Genomic DNA, 20,629 nt, shown 5'->3' on the forward strand with positions numbered 1-20,629 from the left:
AGTTTTATGTGAGACTAGGGGACGACTGTTCCCCTACTAGTCCGTGGCGCAGGTTCTCTTGAAAATCATGTAGCTTTCTTTAGGGAGCTTTGTGTTTCCGATAGTGACTTTCTTTCCCGGCTGCCCGTACCTCGGCTCAGTCTTGAGTTAAGACGCGGAGATGATTTGGGTCGTTGGTCGAGTCAAATGTCTCCCGGCTCCTGTGTCTCACTCTATCGTCAGTTACGGGAGGCTACTCTAAGAAAGAGGGCTACCAGGTTCTATGGGTATCCCCCCACCACCTATGTCTGTCTTGGTTAAACACCGCTTGCCTCTCTTCCCAGAAGGTTTCTGATCCCACCTCGGTGGTCTGGTCCAATGTAAACTTTCTGGACCAGGTTAGCTAACAAGCACTGCATAGCATGCTAGCCCGAGGCGAGCTAGCTACTACTAGCTATTCCTGCCTCCCCACGGTGGAGTTGCTCTCTCTTGTTTAGTGTACGTAGCGTTAAGTAACTTGGTTATTCTAAACAGACCGTGTTGTGGTCAAAGAGGATAGCTAGCCTAGCTTAGACTAAAGAGCCTCCTGGCTAATGTCGGCTAGCATGCATAACTTCCGGTGAATGTAGCTTATTAGCGTTCCCCCCCGGCGATATGTCAACCCCATTCCTATTTTCAATTCCTGGAGTTGGAGGGAGTAGAGAGAGCGGGGCTTGCGTGCTCCTCCAATGAGTAAAGTAGCCCCCCCCCCCCCCACCCGAGCAGCTGAGTCACTCCACTTCTTCTTGTGAATTTCCGTCAGACTAGACAATGTGTTCCTTATTGCTGCCTTTCACAGCTTGGACTGACATTGCCCTCTCTGCCCATGATGGGGATGTGCTTCATGTAGGCTATACAGTGTCACAGAAGCACAACGTGTGTTGGAAGCTTGTCCATGTTTAATGCCCCTCTGGTACCCCACGTTCCATGGTGTTTGTGTTTGTATTTGTATTTATTATGGATCCCCATTAGCTCCTGCCAAAGCAGCAGCTACTCTTCCTGGGGTTCAGCAAAATTAAGGGAGTTTATACAATGTTCACAGGGTTCAAGGGGTATATCAATCTCTGGGTAACAAGTTGGATGATTCATTCTCTGTCCACAAGGGGGCAGCCCTCCTCCATAGATGGCTCATTACTGGGCTTCGATGCTGAATCCTGCCTGTAGCTCATATGGGGTGTCTAGTGATACAGGTTATGGGCTCTGTAGGCTATTGGTTGTTAGTATCGGAGTCTGTTACCACTGCAGGTGTCAGTTTTTCAGAGCTGTCTGTCCCATTCCCAGCTAGGTTACAAGGTGCTTTGTCACCAGTACCTATGACCAATGTTCCCTCTAAGCTAAATATCAACTCAGGCAGAGAAGCATGAGATTGAACTTTCTAGAGTTTTCCCCCGTTAGTTAACACTATCAACGTTTCCTTTCACTGTGGGAATTGTGATCGAATTAAGGCAATATTAGCCGCTTTCAATGCAACATACCCGAAACAAACTATGAGTTAACTATGAGACTGTGTTGTAGACAGAACACACCGGAGTAGGATTCTATTGCATTGACAGACATGACTCAACTCCATACTCGACACAGACCGGTGTGCCGTAACCAATCAGAGCTGCAGTAAGCCTATATGCAAATAGACCATTGCCATATATGGATCTATGCCATTCACTTTCAATTGGACTGTTTTTACAGCATGAGCAGATGTGCTTGTTTGTACATGTTTTGAGATCAAAGTGAAAGCTACATGTAGCCACGTGCTCACATTTGTTCATATCCTTTGCTAGTTAGTGAGTTATTAGCCCAGTTATATATAATTTGTAGTCAGCAATAGGGGAGTGATTGTTTCCTACAAGAGAACAAAATGTGTACATTTCTAGACATCTTTTGAAAAGCAAGTCAGGTAAAGAGCTTTTTTTTGTCTTAAAGGGGCAGTGTTGTATTTTGAGTGGCGCAGTGGTCTAAGGCACTGCATCTCAGTGCAAGGGGCGTCACTACAGTCCCTGGTTCAAATCCAGGCTATATGACATCCGGACGTGATTGGGAGTCCCATAGGGCATCGCACAATTGGCCCAGCGTCGTCCGGGTTTGGCTGGTGTAGGCCGTCATTGTAAATAAGAATTTGTTCGTAACTGGCTTGCCTAGTTAAATAAAGGTTCAATAAAAAATAAATTGAGACAAACTTGAATTAGCTATGTAGCCAATAGGCAGAGGATAGCATCATTTGTCTGATTCTCTGCAATAATGGTATGGGAATAATTATGCATTTTATTTTGTACAGTGTTTTTGCATTGTTTACAGCTTATTTTGTACATAATGTTGATGCTACCGCCTCTTATGACCGAAAAGAGCTTCGAACTGGACAAATATTTTTTTCTTCATGAGTCTGACAGGAAGGAGATAATGTTGCTCCCAGACAAGGCCCAAATCCCCGTCATTCACATGGAGAAAATAAGGAAATACAGGGGGCAGAGATCAGGGTGCTGTCGTGGTAATTTCCTGTATTACTAAATGATGAGAGTTACAAACCACACACCAGTCAGAGTTACACTGAAACTTCATCATTTAATAATATGAGATTCACCATAGCCCTGTGACTCTCAGATCAATTCAGTGTCTATAAATGAATTCTGAGAGTGCTTACAAAAGAATACTTAGTATCTTTTATAGCCAAGATCCACCCCTCTCAACTCACATGACGAACCACAGATCTTAGGAACAGGGCCTATTACTTGAAAGAGGAGTATCCCATAACCAGATAGCATTAGCTATAAATTGTTGTTCAGTTTGGTCTCAGACGAGGTTCAACTTCTCGTTCTTGGTACTTCATAGTACCAAAACATTACCTCATCCAATGGCATATATCAATTGTCAATTCTAGATACTTCAATCTCAAATACACTCCCTCCTGGGCAAGCTCACGGAGGGGAGTGAGCCTCTAGGTCATATACTAGGTCAAGATTCATGCAACATCAGAGGGGACATACAATGGTTCCAGACACTGCCATACTCCTCCCCCCAATGGGAAAAGGAGGGAGTGACTGGAGTACAGACATGGTGGAGCCCTTCACATGGTTTAGGAATAGTTACAGACACATTCAAATATGAAGACAATCCTGACCTCTCCCCTCTCTGGGCCCCAAGTGACTATCTCACATAAGCATATTATGCCTAGTAAAGCATAATAAAACATCTTATTTATCAATGTTACTTAACTAATTCTGATTCAGCTACGACAGTGCCTTGTGAGAATTTGTTGGCGAGTTGGTAACCCGCCTCTACCATCCGTTCTATTGGCCAACGTGCAATCACTGGAGAATAAACTGGATGAGTGCTGTTCGAGACTATCCTACCAACGGGACATTAAAAACTGTAATATCTTATGTTTCACCGAGTCATGGCTGAACAACGACACGTGCATCAGCAGGACAGAACAGCTATGTCTTGTAAAATGAGGAGTGGGGGTGTGTGTCTATTTGTCAATAACAGCTGGTGCACAATGTCTCTATATTAAGGTAGTCTTGAGGTATTGCTTGCCTGAGGTAGAGTGATATGCTATGATAAGCTGTAGACCTCACTATCTACCAAGAGAGTTTTCCTCTATATTTGTTTCGTAGCCGTCTATTTACCACGACAAACCAACTCTGGCACTAAAACCACTCTCAATGAGCTGTATAAGCTTGTAAGTAAGCATTTCACGAATACCTAATACTGTATTCGGCGCATGTGACAAGAGTAAAATTAGATTTGATTTTGTTTCGTTCCAGAGGCCTCAGTGCCCATTTTGAGGGAGGAAATATCCTCCTGTTTCCAGAAACAGACAATCTGAGTGGTTCCTATGACGAAGATCCAGGATGGCTGGTACAGCCGGTATTTCTTGGTTCTGAAAAGGGCCGGGACTTTGCATCCCATTCTAGACTTACGTGCCCTTAGCAAGCACCTCAGAGTTTACAAACGCTCAGGAGCCGCAACCTATTATAGCCGATTGGTTGGTGGAGGCGGAGTCTAGGGGGCAAGCGGTATTTCACACATCCATCCCACTGTCCCGGATTCAGTCTCTAGACTTCATAGGAAACCAGATTTTTTTTAAAAATTTTACCTTTATTTTACTAGGCAAGTCAGTTAAGAACAAATTCTTATTTTCAATGACGGCCTAGGAACAGTGGGTTAACTGCCTGTTCAAGGGCAGAACGACAGATTTTGTACCTTGTCAGCTCGGGGATTTGAACTTGCAACCTTTCGGTTACTAGTCCAATGCTCTAACCACTAGGCTACACTGCTGTCTGACTTCGGTAGCAGAGCATTCCGTTACTCACTCTCGTATTGCTTTATTTCTATCTCCATGGAGGGTGTCCAGGATGGGACATACAGTGCCTTTACAACAGTGCTTACGCTTACAGAGATGATGGCTTCTGTGATGAAAGTTGTTCCCATGGTGATATTGTTAATGCGGGGCTTCCAGTGAGGAGCGGATTTCATTGGCATTGTCAGGCATGGTTGTAGATCCTTCAACCAAAGGTGCGAGAGTTCAACTCCCCAAAGTATGTTCTACCGTCCTTCAGGGAACAGTAGTTATAGTCATAATGTTACCTTTTGAACATAGTATGTTGTACCTGGTTTCCCTCCTTCAGGGAACAGTAGTTATAGTCATAATGTTACCTTTTGAACATAGTATGTTGTACCTGGTTCCTCTCCTTCAGGGAACAGTAGTTATAGTCATAATGTTACCTTTTGAACATAGTATGTTGTACCTGGTTTCCCTCCTTCAGGGAACAGTAGTTATAGTCATAATGTTACCTTTTGAACATAGTATGTTGTACCTGGTTTCCCTCCTTCAGGGAACAGTAGTTATAGTCATAATGTTACCTTTTGAACATAGTATGTTGTACCTGGTTCCTCTCCTTCAGGGAACAGTAGTTATAGTCATAATGTTATCTTTTGAACATAGTATGTTGTACCTGGTTCCTCTCCTTCAGGGAACAGTAGTTATAGTCATAATGTTACCTTTTGAACATAGTATGTTGTACCTGGTTCCTCTCCTTCAGGGAACAGTAGTTATAGTCATAATGTTACCTTTTGAACATAGTATGTTGTACCTGGTTCCTCTCCTTCAGGGAACAGTAGTTATAGTCATAATGTTATCTTTTGAACATAGTATGTTGTACCTGGTTCCTCTCCTTCAGGGAACAGTAGTTATAGTCATAATGTTACCTTTTGAACATAGTATGTTGTACCTGGTTCCTCTCCTTCAGGGAACAGTAGTTATAGTCATAATGTTACCTTTTGAACATAGTATGTTGTACCTGGTTCCTCTCCTTCAGGGAACAGTAGTTATAGTCATAATGTTTAGTTTTGAACATGAATACTCTCTGTTTCCTTCTCCTTTCATTGGCTGTTGTTGAAACTGGGGTTGATTGTTACGTAGATAACAAGAAACATTTCCAGAACGTTCTCGCTCGGTTCTCATTTGCGTGTGACATTGTGTTTTAATAGATGTATGTAGATTGAGTAGGAGTGCTGATATAGGACCAGTTTTGTCTTTTAGATCACCGTTTAAAAAATATTACATGGACAGATAGAATCTGATCCTAGATCAGCGCTCTTCCTCTGAGAGGTTAATGGCCCCTGGTAATGAATCTCTTTCTAAGCCTGTTCAGAGGTTTTACATCTTTGACAAGACAGCTTAAGATTCCGTAAGGAGTTTTTTTTTTTAAGACCGTAAAGCTAATGTGTTCAGTTTGTTTCTGCTCTGTATTCCATGTTCTGTCTGGCCCAAATGGCACCCTATTCCTTTACATGTAGTGCACTACTTTTGCCTAGGACCGGTAGGGGTTTGGGACATAGTCTCTTTGGCCCATCTGTGATCTATATATACCTAAATAATATTCATGTTTTCCCCCTCACGCCCTGCTGTGATTGGCCTGCTGCTCATGCATATGCAACAGGTTGGGAAGAGCAGAGTGGAGTTATGAGTATAAAACTATCATCATATTCTCTCTTTCTCTCTCTCACTCTCTGTATTTCTCTCTCTCTCTCTCTGTCTTTCTCTCTCACTCTCTCTCTGTCTTTCTCTCTCACTCTCTCTCTGTCTTTCTCTCTCACTCTCTCTCTGTCTTTCTCTCTCACTTTCTCTGTCTTTCTCTCTCACTCTCTCTTTCTTTCTCTCACTCTCTCTCTTTCTTTCTCTCACTCTCTCTCTGTCTTTCTCTCACTCTCTCTCTTTCTTTCTCTCACTCTCTCTCTGTCTTTCTCTCACTCTCTCTCTGTCTTTCTCTCACTCTCTCTCTGTCTTTCTCTCTCTCTCACTCTGTCTTTCTCTCTCTTTCTCTCTGACTCTCTGTCTTTCTCTCTCACTCTCTCTGTCTTTCTCTCTCACTCTCTGTCTTTCTCTCTGTCTTTCTCTCTGACTCTCTGTCTTTCACTCTCACTCTCTCTGTCTTTCTCTCTCACTCTCTGTCTTTCTCTCTGTCTTTCTCTCTCTCTGTCTCTATCTTTCTCTCTTTCTCTCTCTCTCTCTCTCTCTTTCTTTCTCTCTCTGTCTTTCTCTCTGTCTTTCTCTCTCTCTCTATTCAATTCAATTCAAAGTGGCTTTATTGGCATGGGCAACATACACTACATGACCAAAAGTATGTGGACTGTTGCCACAAAGTTAGAATCATCTAGAATGTCATTGTATGCTGTAGCATTAAGATTTCCCTTCACTGGAACTAAGGGGCCCAAACCAATGAAACAGCCCCAGACCATTATTCCTCCTCCACCAAACTTTACAGTTGGCACTATACATTGGGGCAGGGGGCATTCTCCATCCGCCAAACCCAGATTTGTTCGTTGGACTGCCAGATGGTGAAGCGTGATTCATCACTCCATAAAAAAAAAAATGGTTTTACCCCTTTTGGTAGTTACAGTCTTGTCTCATCACTGCAACTCCCGTACGGATTCGGAAGAGGCCATGCGTCCTCCGAAACACGACCCTGACAGGCCGCACAGCTTCTTGACACACTGCTGGCTTAACCCGGAAGCCCGCCGCACCCCAATGTGTCCGAGGAAACACCATCCAACTGACGACCCGAAGTCAGCTTGCAGGCACACGGCCCACCACAAGGAGTCCCTATAGCACAATGAGACAAGGAAATCCCTCCCCTAACCCGGAAGACGCTGGGCCAATTGTGCTACCGTCTCATGGGTCTTCCGGTCACCACCGGATGTGAGACATCGAACACGAGGCTGTGGTGACACTCAGCACTGTGATGCAATTATTTAGACCGCTGCTCCACTCGAAAGGCCGTGATTCATCACTCCAGAGAGTGTTTATGAAGTCAGGTTTTATTTGACATTGCAGTGAAGTTTGTGGTATGTTTTCCCATGTCATGTTCTTCCATATCCTAGACCGCATTGGTTGATGGGAGTTGTATTTTTCTCTCCTCCTGCAGAATCTCTTACTGCACAGCAGATAAAACTCAGGACAAGGTGTTTGCCTACGTTTCCCAGAGTCAGTTCAATGAGACACTTGAGTGCCACGCTTTCCTCTGCCACAAGAAGAAGATCGTAAGTGAGCAACAGTTTTCATTTTTGAAAAGACACGCGCAATCTTACTGTTATCATTTAAAAGTCCTGTTTGATAGTAATGATATGATGTCTTCATAAGACAACAGGATTTTCAATAGAAGACCAAACTTACTCTCTTTAGATGCAGACTGCAGTGAAAAAGGCGTATGTGGCTCCATCTTGTGGTAACAATGGGTAGTGCACGTATGATAATGTTTACTGTGTATTTGCTTCTACTCTTAACAGTAAGTGCCAGTTTAACTATGGTAGACCTCACTCTGGAGATATAGTTCAGAGCCATGTATCATTCCCTGAGGTTCTTTGAAGATGTAGCCAATCAGAGTGCGTTATTCTCTGAGGTTCTGTGTTCTGTCATTGACAGGCCCAGGCTGTGACGCTAACAGTAGCCCAGGCCTTCAAAGTAGCTCTGGACCTGTGGGAGATTGCTCAGGAAGGTGAGTACTAACTCTAACAGTATATCAGGAAGGTGAGTACTAACTCTGACAGTATATCAGGAAGGTGAGTACTAACTATTAACAGTAAATTAGGAAGGTGAGTACTAACTCTAACAGTGAATCAGGAAGGTGAGTACTAACTCTGACAGTAAATCAGGAAGGTGAGTACTAACTCTGACAGTATATCAGGAAGGTGAGTACTAACTCTAACAGTGAATCAGGAAGGTGAGTACTAACTATTAACAGTGAATCAGGAAGGTGAGTACTAACTGACAGTAAATCAGGAAGGTGAGTACTAACTCTAACAGTAAATCAGGAAGGTGAGTACTAACTCTGACAGTAAATCAGGAAGGTGAGTACTAACTATTAACAGTAAATCAGGAAGGTGAGTACTAACTCTGACAGTAAATCAGGAAGGTGAGTACTAACTCTAACAGTATATCAGGAAGGTGAGTACTAACTCTGACAGTATATCAGGAAGGTGAGTACTAACTCTAACAGTATATCAGGAAGGTGAGTACTAACTCTGACAGTATATCAGGAAGGTGAGTACTAACTCTAACAGTATATCAGGAAGGTGAGTACTAACTCTGACAGTATATCAGGAAGGTGAGTACTAACTATTAACAGTAAATCAGGAAGGTGAGTACTAACTCTAACAGTGAATCAGGAAGGTGAGTACTAACTCTAACAGTATATCAGGAAGGTGAGTACTAACTCTGACAGTATATCAGGAAGGTGAGTACTAACTCTAACAGTATATCAGGAAGGTGAGTACTAACTCTGACAGTATATCAGGAAGGTGAGTACTAACTCTAACAGTAAATCAGGAAGGTGAGTACTAACTCTGACAGTAAATCAGGAAGGTGAGTACTAACTCTGACAGTAAATCAGGAAGGTGAGTACTAACTCTGACAGTAAATCAGGAAGGTGAGTACTAACTCTAACAGTAAATCAGGAAGGTAGATCATTAATGCTGTTAATGCGGAAATCTTTCCCCTTTAAGGTCAGAGTCTTCTCTTCTCTTTGCTTCTTCTCTCTGTCCTCAGATAAAAGTAAGAAGGCCAGGACGTGCTGCTCATGTTCTGTCAGCGATGGACAGACAGAGATGACAAACACACACTGTGTCTCAGGTAGGTCAACTTCCTGGTACTCTTGCTGTATATGACCTTGACATTGCCTTTCGCTGCTCAACTCTAGCACGGCAGGGAGTCTGCAGATGTAGACCACTCCGTAGGACACACTCACTGCGCTTGAGGTAAGTCACTTAGCTACTCTCTGCTCCACTCTCCTCTCGGTGCACATGGCTTCAGGGGAGACAGCTGGAGATTCTGCTAAAGTGGCGCAGTAAAGCCTCGGGGACCTGGTCTGATCACTACGGTTGAAAGTTTCAGGTCATTAAAATTCTACTGCTGTGATGGCCATGTCCCATGGGCTTTCATTGATCTACTCTGTCCTGTGACGCAGAGTCAATGGGAACAACAAAAGATGAGCCTCTTTCTCTCTCTCTCTCTCTCTCTCTCTCTCTCTCTCTCTCTCTCTCTTTTCTCTACCTCTCCCCTCCCCTCTCTACCTCTCTCTCTCTCTCTCTTTTCTCTACCTCTCCCCTCCCCTCTCTACCTCTCTCTCGCTCTCTTTTTCTCTACCTCTCCCCTCCCCTCTCTACCTCTCTCTCTCTCTTTATCTCTACCTCTCCCCTCCCCTCTATACCTCTCTCTCTTTCTCTCCTCCAACCTCCCTCCCCTCTCCTACCTCTCTCTCTCTTTCTCTCCTCCAACCTCCCTCCCTTGCTCCTTCCCCCTCTGTCTCTGTCTCTCTCAGACTCAGAGAAGCACCAGCCCCTGGAGAAGGAAGAGAAACTGAGACGGCCATTCTTCTCCATGTCGTTCAGCTCGCCCCGCAACAAACCCACCCGGAAACGACCAATCAAACACGACTCCTGGGTAGGTCGCGACCTTGGGTTCCAGGCCTCTGATTGGTCTAACCAGTCTCATTATCACACCTAATGTGACTCAAACAGTATTTCTTCTCCTCTGAGGATGAACTGGGTCTGTTCCAGGATATTGTTTAGAGATAACGGATGATAATGACATGAACCCCATTCTGCGGCGGACTGGGACCAAATATCGGACATGGCATTTCTAATACACCGGCCCCCAATTATGAACCAGATAATGATCATTTTGCACAACAAACAGGCCCACTAGGCTTCAAATGTACCAGCCCATCTGGCACATGCCAGAAATGCCAGATGGCCAGTCCGCCCCTGTCCCCATTAGACATGGCCTCGATTATAATAGAGGTGGATAGTCTTCTCTACTTCTCTACTTCTTTAAAACTCTGTAGTGCTAGGGGGTTCTTTTCGAAGCAGCCATATACTATATACATTATTAAGGTGTAAAGGTCACCCCTAAATACTAGTTTATGGTTCACAAATACTAAACTTAACAACAAGTTATGATAGCTGACCCTGGATCAGTGATTAGTTGAATGTTCTACTCCAAACACAAGAGTTGTTACTTGTTATGCAGCTGTGTTGACATATACTGGCCACTAGGTGGCAGAGTTTCCCTTTGAATGTTAAATACTCCACATCATCTGATATGTGTCCTCACTGGGAGACTAGATCAACCACATCTCCTCAACTAGTCTGTCAACTACATTATAAAGTCTCTCTCTCTCTCAATTCAATTTCAAGTTTTTTTTATTGGCATGGGAAACATATGTTTACATTGACAAAGCAAGTGAAATATGTCATATTATCTATATTTATATACAGTGTTGTAACGAAAATAGTTAAAGTACAAAAAGGGAAAATAAATAAACATAAATATGGGTTGTATTTACAATGGTGTTTGTTCTTCACTGGTTGCCCTTTTCTCGTGGCAACAGGTCACACATCTTGTTGCTGTGATGGAACACTGTGGTATTTCACCCAGTAGATATGGGAGTTTATTTAAACATTGAAAAAAAAATCTCATTCTTTGTGGATCTGTGTAATCTGAGGGAAATATGTATCTCTAATATGGTCATACATTTGGCAGGAGGTTAGGAAGTGCCGCTCAGTTTCCACCTCATTTTGTGGGCAGTGAGCACATAGCCTGTCTTATCTTGAGAGCCATGTCTGCCTACGGTGGCCTCACACTCTCTGTGTAGGGCCAAATAGCATTCTAGTTTGCTCAGTTTTTTTTGTTAATTCTTTCCAATGTGTCAAGTAATTATCTTTGTGTTTTCTCATGATTTGGTTGGGTCGCTCTCTGTCTTTCCTTCTCTCGTCACACTCTTTCTCTCGTCACACTCTTTCTCTCGTCACACTCTTTCTCTCGTCACACTCTTTCTCTCGTCACACTCTTTCTCTCGTCACACTCTTTCTCTCGTCACTCTCTTTCTCTCATCACACTCTTTCTCTCGTCACTCTCTTTCTCTCGTCACTCTCTTTCTCTCGTCACTCTCTTTCTCTCGTCACACTCTCTTTCTCTCGTCACACTCTTTCTCTCGTCACTCTCTTTCTCTCATCACACTCTTTCTCTCGTCACTCTCTTTCTCGCTTCACACTCTTTCTCTCGCTTCACACTCTTTCTCTCGCTTCACACTCTTTCTCTCGCTTCACACTCTTTCTCTCGCTTCACTCTCTTTCTCTCGTCACACTCTTTCTCTCGCTTCACACTCTTTCTCTCGCTTCACACTCTTTCTCTCTCTTCACACTCTTTCTCTCTCTTCACACTCTTTCTCTCGCTTCACACTCTTTCTCTCTCTTCACACTCTTTCTCTCTCTTCTCACTCTTTCTCTCGCTTCACACTCTTTCTCTCGCTTCACACTCTTTCTCTCTCTTCACACTCTTTCTCTCTCTTCACACTCTTTCTCTCTCTTCACACTCTTTCTCTCGCTTCACACTCTTTCTCTCGCTTCACACTCTTTCTCTCTCTTCACACTCTTTCTCTCTCTTCACACTCTTTCTCTCGCTTCACACTCTTTCTCCCTATTTACTGGATATTCTTTATCAAGTCTCCCAAAGGATGTATCTGAAATATGTCTCCTTTACTATTCTAAATTTGACCGTACGTCACAAACCAATATTATTAACAAACGAATATTGATTTAAAATATTGATATACACTGAGTGTATCAAACGTTAGGAACACCCCCCCCCCCGCGCGCCCTCAGAACAACGTCAATTTTGTACACTCAGTGGAGATTGAAAACAGTGTAGAGATGAAATACTGCTCTGCAGCTCTTGGTAATTCACTTAAATCCTCTTAAGGATCCAACCTTTAAAAAAACTAACATTTTCTCCTAAAATGACATCCCCAAATCTAACTGCCTGTAGCTCAGGACCTGAAGCAAGGATATGCATATTCTTGATACCATTTGAAAGGAAACACTTTGAAGTTTGTGGTGATGTGAAATGAATGTAGGAGAATATAACACATTAGATCTGGTAAAACATAATACAAAGAAAAAAAAAATTTTTTTTGTACCATCATCTTTGAAATGGAAGAGAAAGGCCATAATGTATTATTCCAGCCCAGGCGCAATTTACATTTTGGCCACTAGATGGCAGGAGTGTATGTGCAAAGTTTTAGACTGATCCAATGAACCATTTCATATCGGTTCAAAATGTTGTATCAAGACTGCCCAAATGAGCCTAATGTGTTTATTAATACATTTTCAAGTTCATGACTGTGCTCTCTCCTCAAACAATAGCATGGTATTCTTTCACTGTAATAGCTGCTGTAAACTAGACAATGCAGTTAGATTAACAAGAATTTAAGTTTTTTGCCAATATCAGATATGTCTACATCCTGGGAAATGGTCATGTTACTTACAACCTCATGCTAATCACATTAGCCTACATTAGCTTAACTGTCCCGTGGGGTGGGGACGCCGATTTAATAAATAAAACCATCACTGCGCTATTTGATTGATTGAAGCTATGTGGGTGAAGCTATTTCATAATATGGTGCACTGAGGAGGTGTATTGAATTGATACTGGTTACGATTTTTTGTTATAAATGTTACAGTTTGTAGGTTATATTGGCCTGCACATTGATGTGTTATATTGGCCTGCACATTGATGTGTTATATTGGCCTGCACATTGATGTGTTATATTGGCCTGCACATTGATGTGTTATATTGGCCTGCACATTGATGTGTTATATTGGCCTGCACATTGATGTGTTATATTGGCCTGCACATTGATGTGTTATATTGGTCTGCACATTGATGTGTTATATTGGCCTGCACATTGATGTGTTATATTGGCCTGCACATTGATGTGTTATATTGGCCTGCACATTGATGTGTTATATTGGTCTGCACATTGATGTGTTATATTGGCCTGCACATTGATGTGTTATATTGGCCTGCACATTGATGTGTTATATTGGCCTGCACATTGATGTGTTATATTGGCCTGCACATTGATGTGTTATATTGGCCTGCACATTGATGTGTTATATTGGTCTGCACATTGATGTGTTATATTGGCCTGCACATTGATGTGTTATATTGGCCTGCACATTGATGTGTTATATTGGTCTGCACATTGATGTGTTATATTGGTCTGCACATTGATGTGTACAGTGTCATGTGGGGGTTGTCTTGGTACTGTTTCTACTCACAGAATGTGGAGGTCATGTTACGATTTCTAGGTTATCTTCGATGCACATTGATGCATACAGTACATTTTGTCTCATGGGTTTGTATTGATTCTGTACTACAGTACATTTTGTCTCATGGGGTTGTATTGATTCTGTACTACAGTACATTTAGTCTCATGGGGTTGTATTGATATGTACTACAGTACATTTAGTCTCATGGGGTTGTATTGATACTGTACTACAGTACATTTAGTCTCATGGGGTTGTATTGATATGTACTACAGTACATTTAGTATCATGGGGTTGTATTGATACTGTACTACAGTACATTTAGTCTCATGGGGTTGTATTGATACTGTACTACAGTACATTTAGTCTCATGGGGTTGTCTTGATACTGTACTACAGTACATTTAGTCTCATGGGGTTGTATTGATATGTACTACAGTACATTTAGTCTCATGGGGTTGTATTGATACTGTACTAGAGTACATTTTGTCTCATGGGGTTGTATTGATACTGTACTACAGTACATTTAGTCTCATGGGGTTGTATTGATACTGTACTACAGTACATTTAGTCTCATGGGGTTGTATTGATATGTACTACAGTACATTTAGTCTCATGGGGTTGTATTGATACTGTACTACAGTACATTTAGTCTCATGGGGTTGTATTGATACTGTACTACAGTACATTTAGTCTCATGGGGTTGTATTGATACTGTACTACAGTACATTTAGTCTCATGGGGTTGTATTGATATGTACTACAGTACATTTAGTCTCATGGGGTTGTATTGATACGTACTACAGTACATTTAGTCTCATGGGGTTGTATTGATACTGTACTACAGTACATTTAGTCTCATGTGGTTGTATTGATACATACTACAGTACATTTAGTCTCATGGGGTTGTATTGATACGTACTACAGTACATTTAGTCTCATGGGGTTGTATTGATACATACTACAGTACATTTAGTCTCATGGGGTTGTATTGATATGTACTACAGTACATTTAGTCTCATGGGGTTGTATTGATATGTACTACAGTACATTTAGTCTCATGGGGTTGTATTGATATGTACTACAGTACATTTAGTCTCATGGGGTTGTATTGATACTGTACTACAGTACATTTAGTCTCATGGGCTTGTATTGATATGTACTACAGTACATTTTGTCTCATGGGGTTGTATTGATATGTACTACAGTACATTTAGTCTCATGGGGTTGTATTGATACGTACTACAGTACATTTAGTCTCATGGGGTTGTATTGATACATACTACAGTACATTTAGTCTCATGGGGTTGTATTGATATGTACTACAGTACATTTAGTCTCATGGGGTTGTATTGATACTGTACTACAGTACATTTTGTCTCATGGGGTTATATTCGTTCCCTTTTTATTCACAGGACGTGGAGGACGGCCTCGATGACGCGTTCTCAAGGTAATATTTCAAATGTTTTACATTCTGTTGTTTGTCAAATACTGTAAATATAATTGATTTACATGCTTTAAGCCCCAACCCTGAGACTGTATGAAAAGAACTCGTTTCTGGTTTGAAATTTCCAGATAACTTTCAAGGTCACATCTATCCACATCTATCCACATCTATCCACTAATATCCACATCTATCCACTAATATCCACTAATATCCACATCTATCCACTAATATCCACATCTATCCACTAATATCCACATCTATCCACATATATCCACATCTATCCACTAATATCCACTAATATCCACTAATATCCACATCTATCCACTAATATCCACTAATATCCACTAATATCCACATCCATCCACTAATATCCACATCTATCCACATCTATCCACATCTATCCACTAATATCCACTAATATCCACTAATATCCACATCTATCCACATCTATCCACTAATATCCACATCTATCCACTAATATCCACTAATATCCACATCTATCCACTAATATCCACATCTATCCACTAATATCCACTAATATCCACTAATATCCACTAATATCCACTAATATCCACATCTATCCACATCTATCCACATCTATCCACTAATATCCACTAATATCCACTAATATCCACTAATATCCACTAATATCCACTAATATCCACTAATATCCACATCTATCCACTAATATCCACTAATATCCACTAATATCCACATCTATCCACTAATATCCACTAATATCCACTAATATCCACATCTATCCACTAATATCCACATCTATCCACTAATATCCACTAATATTCACATCTATCCACATCTATCCACTAATATCCACTAATATCCACTAATATCCACTAATATCCACATCTATCCACTAATATCCACATATATCCACTAATATCCACATCTACCCACTAATATCCACTAATATCCACATCTATCCACTAATATCCACATCTATCCACTAATATCCACATCCATCCACTAATATCCACATCTATCCACTAATATCCACTAATATCCACATCTATCCACTAATATCCACTAATATCCACATCTATCCACTAATATCCACTAATATCCACATCTATCCACTAATATCCACTAATATCCACATCTATCCACTAATATCCACATCTATCCACATCTATCCACATCTATCCACATCTATCCACATCTATCCACTAATATCCACTAATATCCACTAATATCCACATCTATCCACATCTATCCACATCTATCCACTAATATCCACATCTATCCACTAATATCCACTAATATCCACTAATATCCACTAATATCCACATCTATCCACTAATATCCACTAATATCCACTAATATCCACTAATATCCACTAATATCCACATCTATCCACTAATATCCACATCTATCCACTAATATCCACTAATATCCACTAATATCCACTAATATCCACATCTATCCACATCTATCCACTAATATCCACTAATATCCACTAATATCCACTAATATCCACTAATATCCACTAATATCCACGAATATCCACGAATATCCACGAATATCCACTAATAGTTTAATAAAGTAACTGTTGGTAAAGTAGAGTCAAATAAAAATAAATGTAGTGGTGTACGGACTGACTTGAGATCAGTTGTACATGTAATGGTATATGGACTGACTTCTGATCAGTTGTAGTGGTGTATGGACTGACTCGAGATCAGTTGTAGTGGTGTATGGACTGACTCGAGATCAGTTGTAGTGGTGTATGGACTGACTTGAGATCAGTTGTAGTGGTGTACGGACTGACTTGAGATCAGTTGTAGTGGTGTATGGACTGACTTGAGATCAGTTGTAGTGGTGTATGGACTGACTTGAGATCAGTTGTATGTGTAATGGTGTATGGACTGACTTGAGATCAGTTGTATGTGTAATGGTGTATGGACTGACTTGAGATCAGTTGTAATGGTGTATGGGCTGACTTGAGATCAGCTGTAGTGGTGTATGGACTGACTTGAGATCAGCTGTAGTGGTGTATGGACTGACTTGAGATCAGTTGTATGTGTAATGGTGTATGGACTGACTTGAGATCAGTTGTAGTGGTGTATGGACTGACTTGAGATCAGTTGTATTGGCAAATTAAGGAAATTAAACTAAATGTAGCCAGCCAGGGTATATTTCCCTGGCTCTCTCTACATCTACATATTTTGGTGCAGCAGGGTAGTCTAGTGGTTAGAGTGTTGGACTAGTAACCAGAAGGTTGCAAGTTCAAATCCCGAGCTGACAAGGTACAAATCTGTCGTTCTGCCCTTGAACAGGCAGTTAACCCACTGTTCCTAGGCCGTCATTGAAAATAAGAATTTGTTCTTAACTGACTTGCCTACAAAATAATGGTAAAATAAAAAATCTAGGCTGGGCCCTTTAAACTAAAAATGCTTATATGTATATATATATATGTTTTTTGCTACCTCAGCTGCAGTAGGCAACACTAAAACAATCTTTAGGCTGGTTTACAAAATATATTATTATACAATGCTACCTTTTTTCTAAACATCCAAATTCACTTTCAAATGATACATTCAGAACAAAACATGTCTTTCAACTCTGACCTGTTGTTTTGGGTTCTGTACATTTCTGACGATATGTTTTTTTTGTCTGGAAATAAAAAATTAACATATAACTTGAAAACTACAGACCTTATCTGTTTGGAAATTTAACTGAAATCTTACTGCTGGCAATCCCACCGGCACCGTACCGGCCTCCTAAATATCTATCCCTGTCTCTGTTCCTCACTCTGTCCCTGTCTGCCTAGAGGGGGCTGCTCTTACGGGTGCAGGGGGTGGCAACGCATTTGTGGAGTAGAGCTGGGGCTTTTTTAGGATGGAAGGAGGCAGTAGGGTGTTACGTGGGGGGCGACCCCAGGGGGCCTTGAGGAGATGAATGGGGGTCCTCCGGTTAATGGGGAGCTTTGTATGACTGACTGAAGAGGAGATGCCAGAGGAAGAGCAGGAGGAGGAAGGCAACATGTCCTGGGGAGGGTAGCCACCCCATAACAACAGCCCAGTGCCCTATCCAACATGTCCTGGGGAGGGTAGCCACCCCATAACAACAGCCCAGTACTGTATCCAACATGTCCTGGGGAGGGTAGCCACCCCATAACAACAACCTAGTGCTGTATCCAACATGTCCTGGGGAGGGTAGCCACCCCATAACAACAACCTAGTGCTGTATCCAACATGTCCTGGGGAGGGTAGCCACCCCATAACAACAACCCAGTGCCCTATCCAACATGTCCTGGGGAGGGTAGCCACCCCATAACAACAACCTAGTGCTGTATCCAACATGTCCTGGGGAGGGTAGCCACCCCATAACAACAACCCAGTGCCCTATCCAACATGTCCTGGGGAGGGTAGCCACCCCATAACAACAGCCCAGTACTGTATCCAACATGTCCTGGGGAGGGTAGCCACCCCATAACAACAACTTAGTGCTGTATCCAACATGTCCTGGGGAGGGTAGCCACCCCATAACAACAACCTAGTGCTGTATCCGACATGTCCTGGGGAGGGTAGCCACCCCATAACAACAACCTAGTGCTGTACCCAACATGTCCTGGGGAGGGTAGCCACCCCATAACAACAACCCAGTGCCCTATCCAACATGTCCTGGGGAGGGTAGCCACCCCATAACAACAACCTAGTGCTGTATCCAACATGTCCTGGGGAGGGTAGCCACCCCATAACAACAGCCCAGTACTGTATCGAACATGTCCTGGGGAGGGTAGCCACCCCATAACAACAACCCAGTGCCCTATCCAACATGTCCTGGGGAGGGTAGCCACCCCATAACAACAACCTAGTGCCCTATCCAACATGTCCTGGGGAGGGTAGCCACCCCATAACAACAACCCAGTGCCCTATCCAACATGTCCTGGGGAGGGTAGCCACCCCATAACAACAACCCAGTGCCCTATCCAACATGTCCTGGGGAGGGTAGCCACTCCATAACAACAACCTAGTGCCCTATCCAACATGTCCTGGGGAGGGTAGCCACCCCATAACAACAACCTAGTGCTGTATCCAACATGTCCTGGGGAGGGTAGCCACCCCATAACAACAACCAAGTGCCCTATCCAACATGTCCTGGGGAGGGTAGCCACCCCATAACAACAACCTAGTGCCCTATCCAACATGTCCTGGGGAGGGTAGCCACCCCATAACAACAACCTAGTGCCCTATCCAACATGTCCTGGGGAGGGTAGCCACCCCATAACAACAACCTAGTGCTGTATCCAACATGTCCTGGGGAGGGTAGCCACCCCATAACAACAGCCCAGTGCTGTATCCAACATGTCCTGGGGAGGGTAGCCACCCCATAACAACAACCTAGTGCTGTATCCAACATGTCCTGGGGAGGGTAGCCACCCCATAACAACAACCCAGTGCCCTATCCAACATGTCCTGGGGAGGGTAGCCACCCCATAACAACAACCCAGTGCCCTATCCAACATGTCCTGGGGAGGGTAGCCACCCCATAACAACAACCTAGTGCTGTATCCAACATGTCCTGGGGAGGGTAGCCACCCCATAACAACAACCTAGTGCTGTATCCAACATGTCCTGGGGAGGGTAGCCACGGCATAACTACAACCCAGTACTGTATCCAACATGTCCTGGGGAGGGTAGCCACGGCATAACTACAACCCAGTACTGTATCCAACATGTCTCAAAGAAACAATGACAGAAAGACTGTTTAGATAAAACAAAAGTTGCCACATTGATTATTGCGATCCTAAATTAATATACTTGTTTTTTATAAGAACAACACATGTGGATAATTGTTTAAATCTAACTGGCCTTTCATGTCATAACCTCATGTTATTGTTGTATTTTTTATTATCTTCCAAAGACAACAAAAAAACATTACCCCAACAGGGTCACCTGGTAAGACTGACCTGGCAACAACGTAGCCTGGCAACAACGTAGCCTGGCAACAACGTAGCCTGGCAACAACGTAGCCTGAAGTGAGGGGTGTAGGGTGTACCTCCTTCGTGGAAGGAACCAGAGGAGCCTGGGGTGGTGGAATATTGAGTACAATCATTATCATTTATGTCGCCATAAAACACCTATATGCTTTAATATTAATTGCAAGTTGTTGTTTTTTTGCTACACTCACAAAATCCAACTCTCTCAGGAAATCAAACCACACAGACATGAAGCCGTATCCTACCTTTTGATGTCCAGCTGAGAGTGAATGACGTTTCCTATGACAGAGGTGTTGTTCAGGTCTTTGACCATGTCCTTAGCCCCACTGGTGCTGATGAAAATCTCCTCCACCTTTCCAAACATGATGTACATCTTTGCCAGGAAGGGATACTTGATGTTGTCATTGAGGTGCGCAAAGATCACCTCCTTGAGGGGTGACCTTGTAGAACTCATCCAGAGGTTACCTCCTTGAGGGATGACCTTGTAGAACTCATCCAGAGATCACCTCCTTGAGGGGCGACCTTGTAGAACTCATCCAGAGGTTACCTCCTTGAGGGGCGACCTTGTAGGACTCATCCAGAGATCACCTCCTTGAGGGGCGACCTT

The 20,629-nt window shown here is 42.6% G+C and overlaps 1 protein-coding gene across 1 annotated transcript in view; it reads left to right on the forward strand.

The window, feature by feature from the left end:
- The window catches only part of LOC109880967 (low density lipoprotein receptor adapter protein 1-like), a 113,574-nt gene that overhangs the window by 84,354 nt on the left and 8,591 nt on the right, over positions 1-20,629 (forward strand). The window contains exons 4-8 of the mRNA XM_031800918.1: positions 7,440-7,554; positions 7,937-8,009; positions 9,059-9,142; positions 9,831-9,952; positions 15,034-15,068. Of these exons, the coding sequence (XP_031656778.1) occupies positions 7,440-7,554; positions 7,937-8,009; positions 9,059-9,142; positions 9,831-9,952; positions 15,034-15,068 (429 nt within the window). The remainder of the gene's footprint in view (positions 1-7,439; positions 7,555-7,936; positions 8,010-9,058; positions 9,143-9,830; positions 9,953-15,033; positions 15,069-20,629) is intronic.

This window comes from Oncorhynchus kisutch, linkage group LG21 (assembly GCF_002021735.2).
Source record: "Oncorhynchus kisutch isolate 150728-3 linkage group LG21, Okis_V2, whole genome shotgun sequence".
NCBI lineage: Eukaryota > Metazoa > Chordata > Actinopteri > Salmoniformes > Salmonidae > Oncorhynchus > Oncorhynchus kisutch.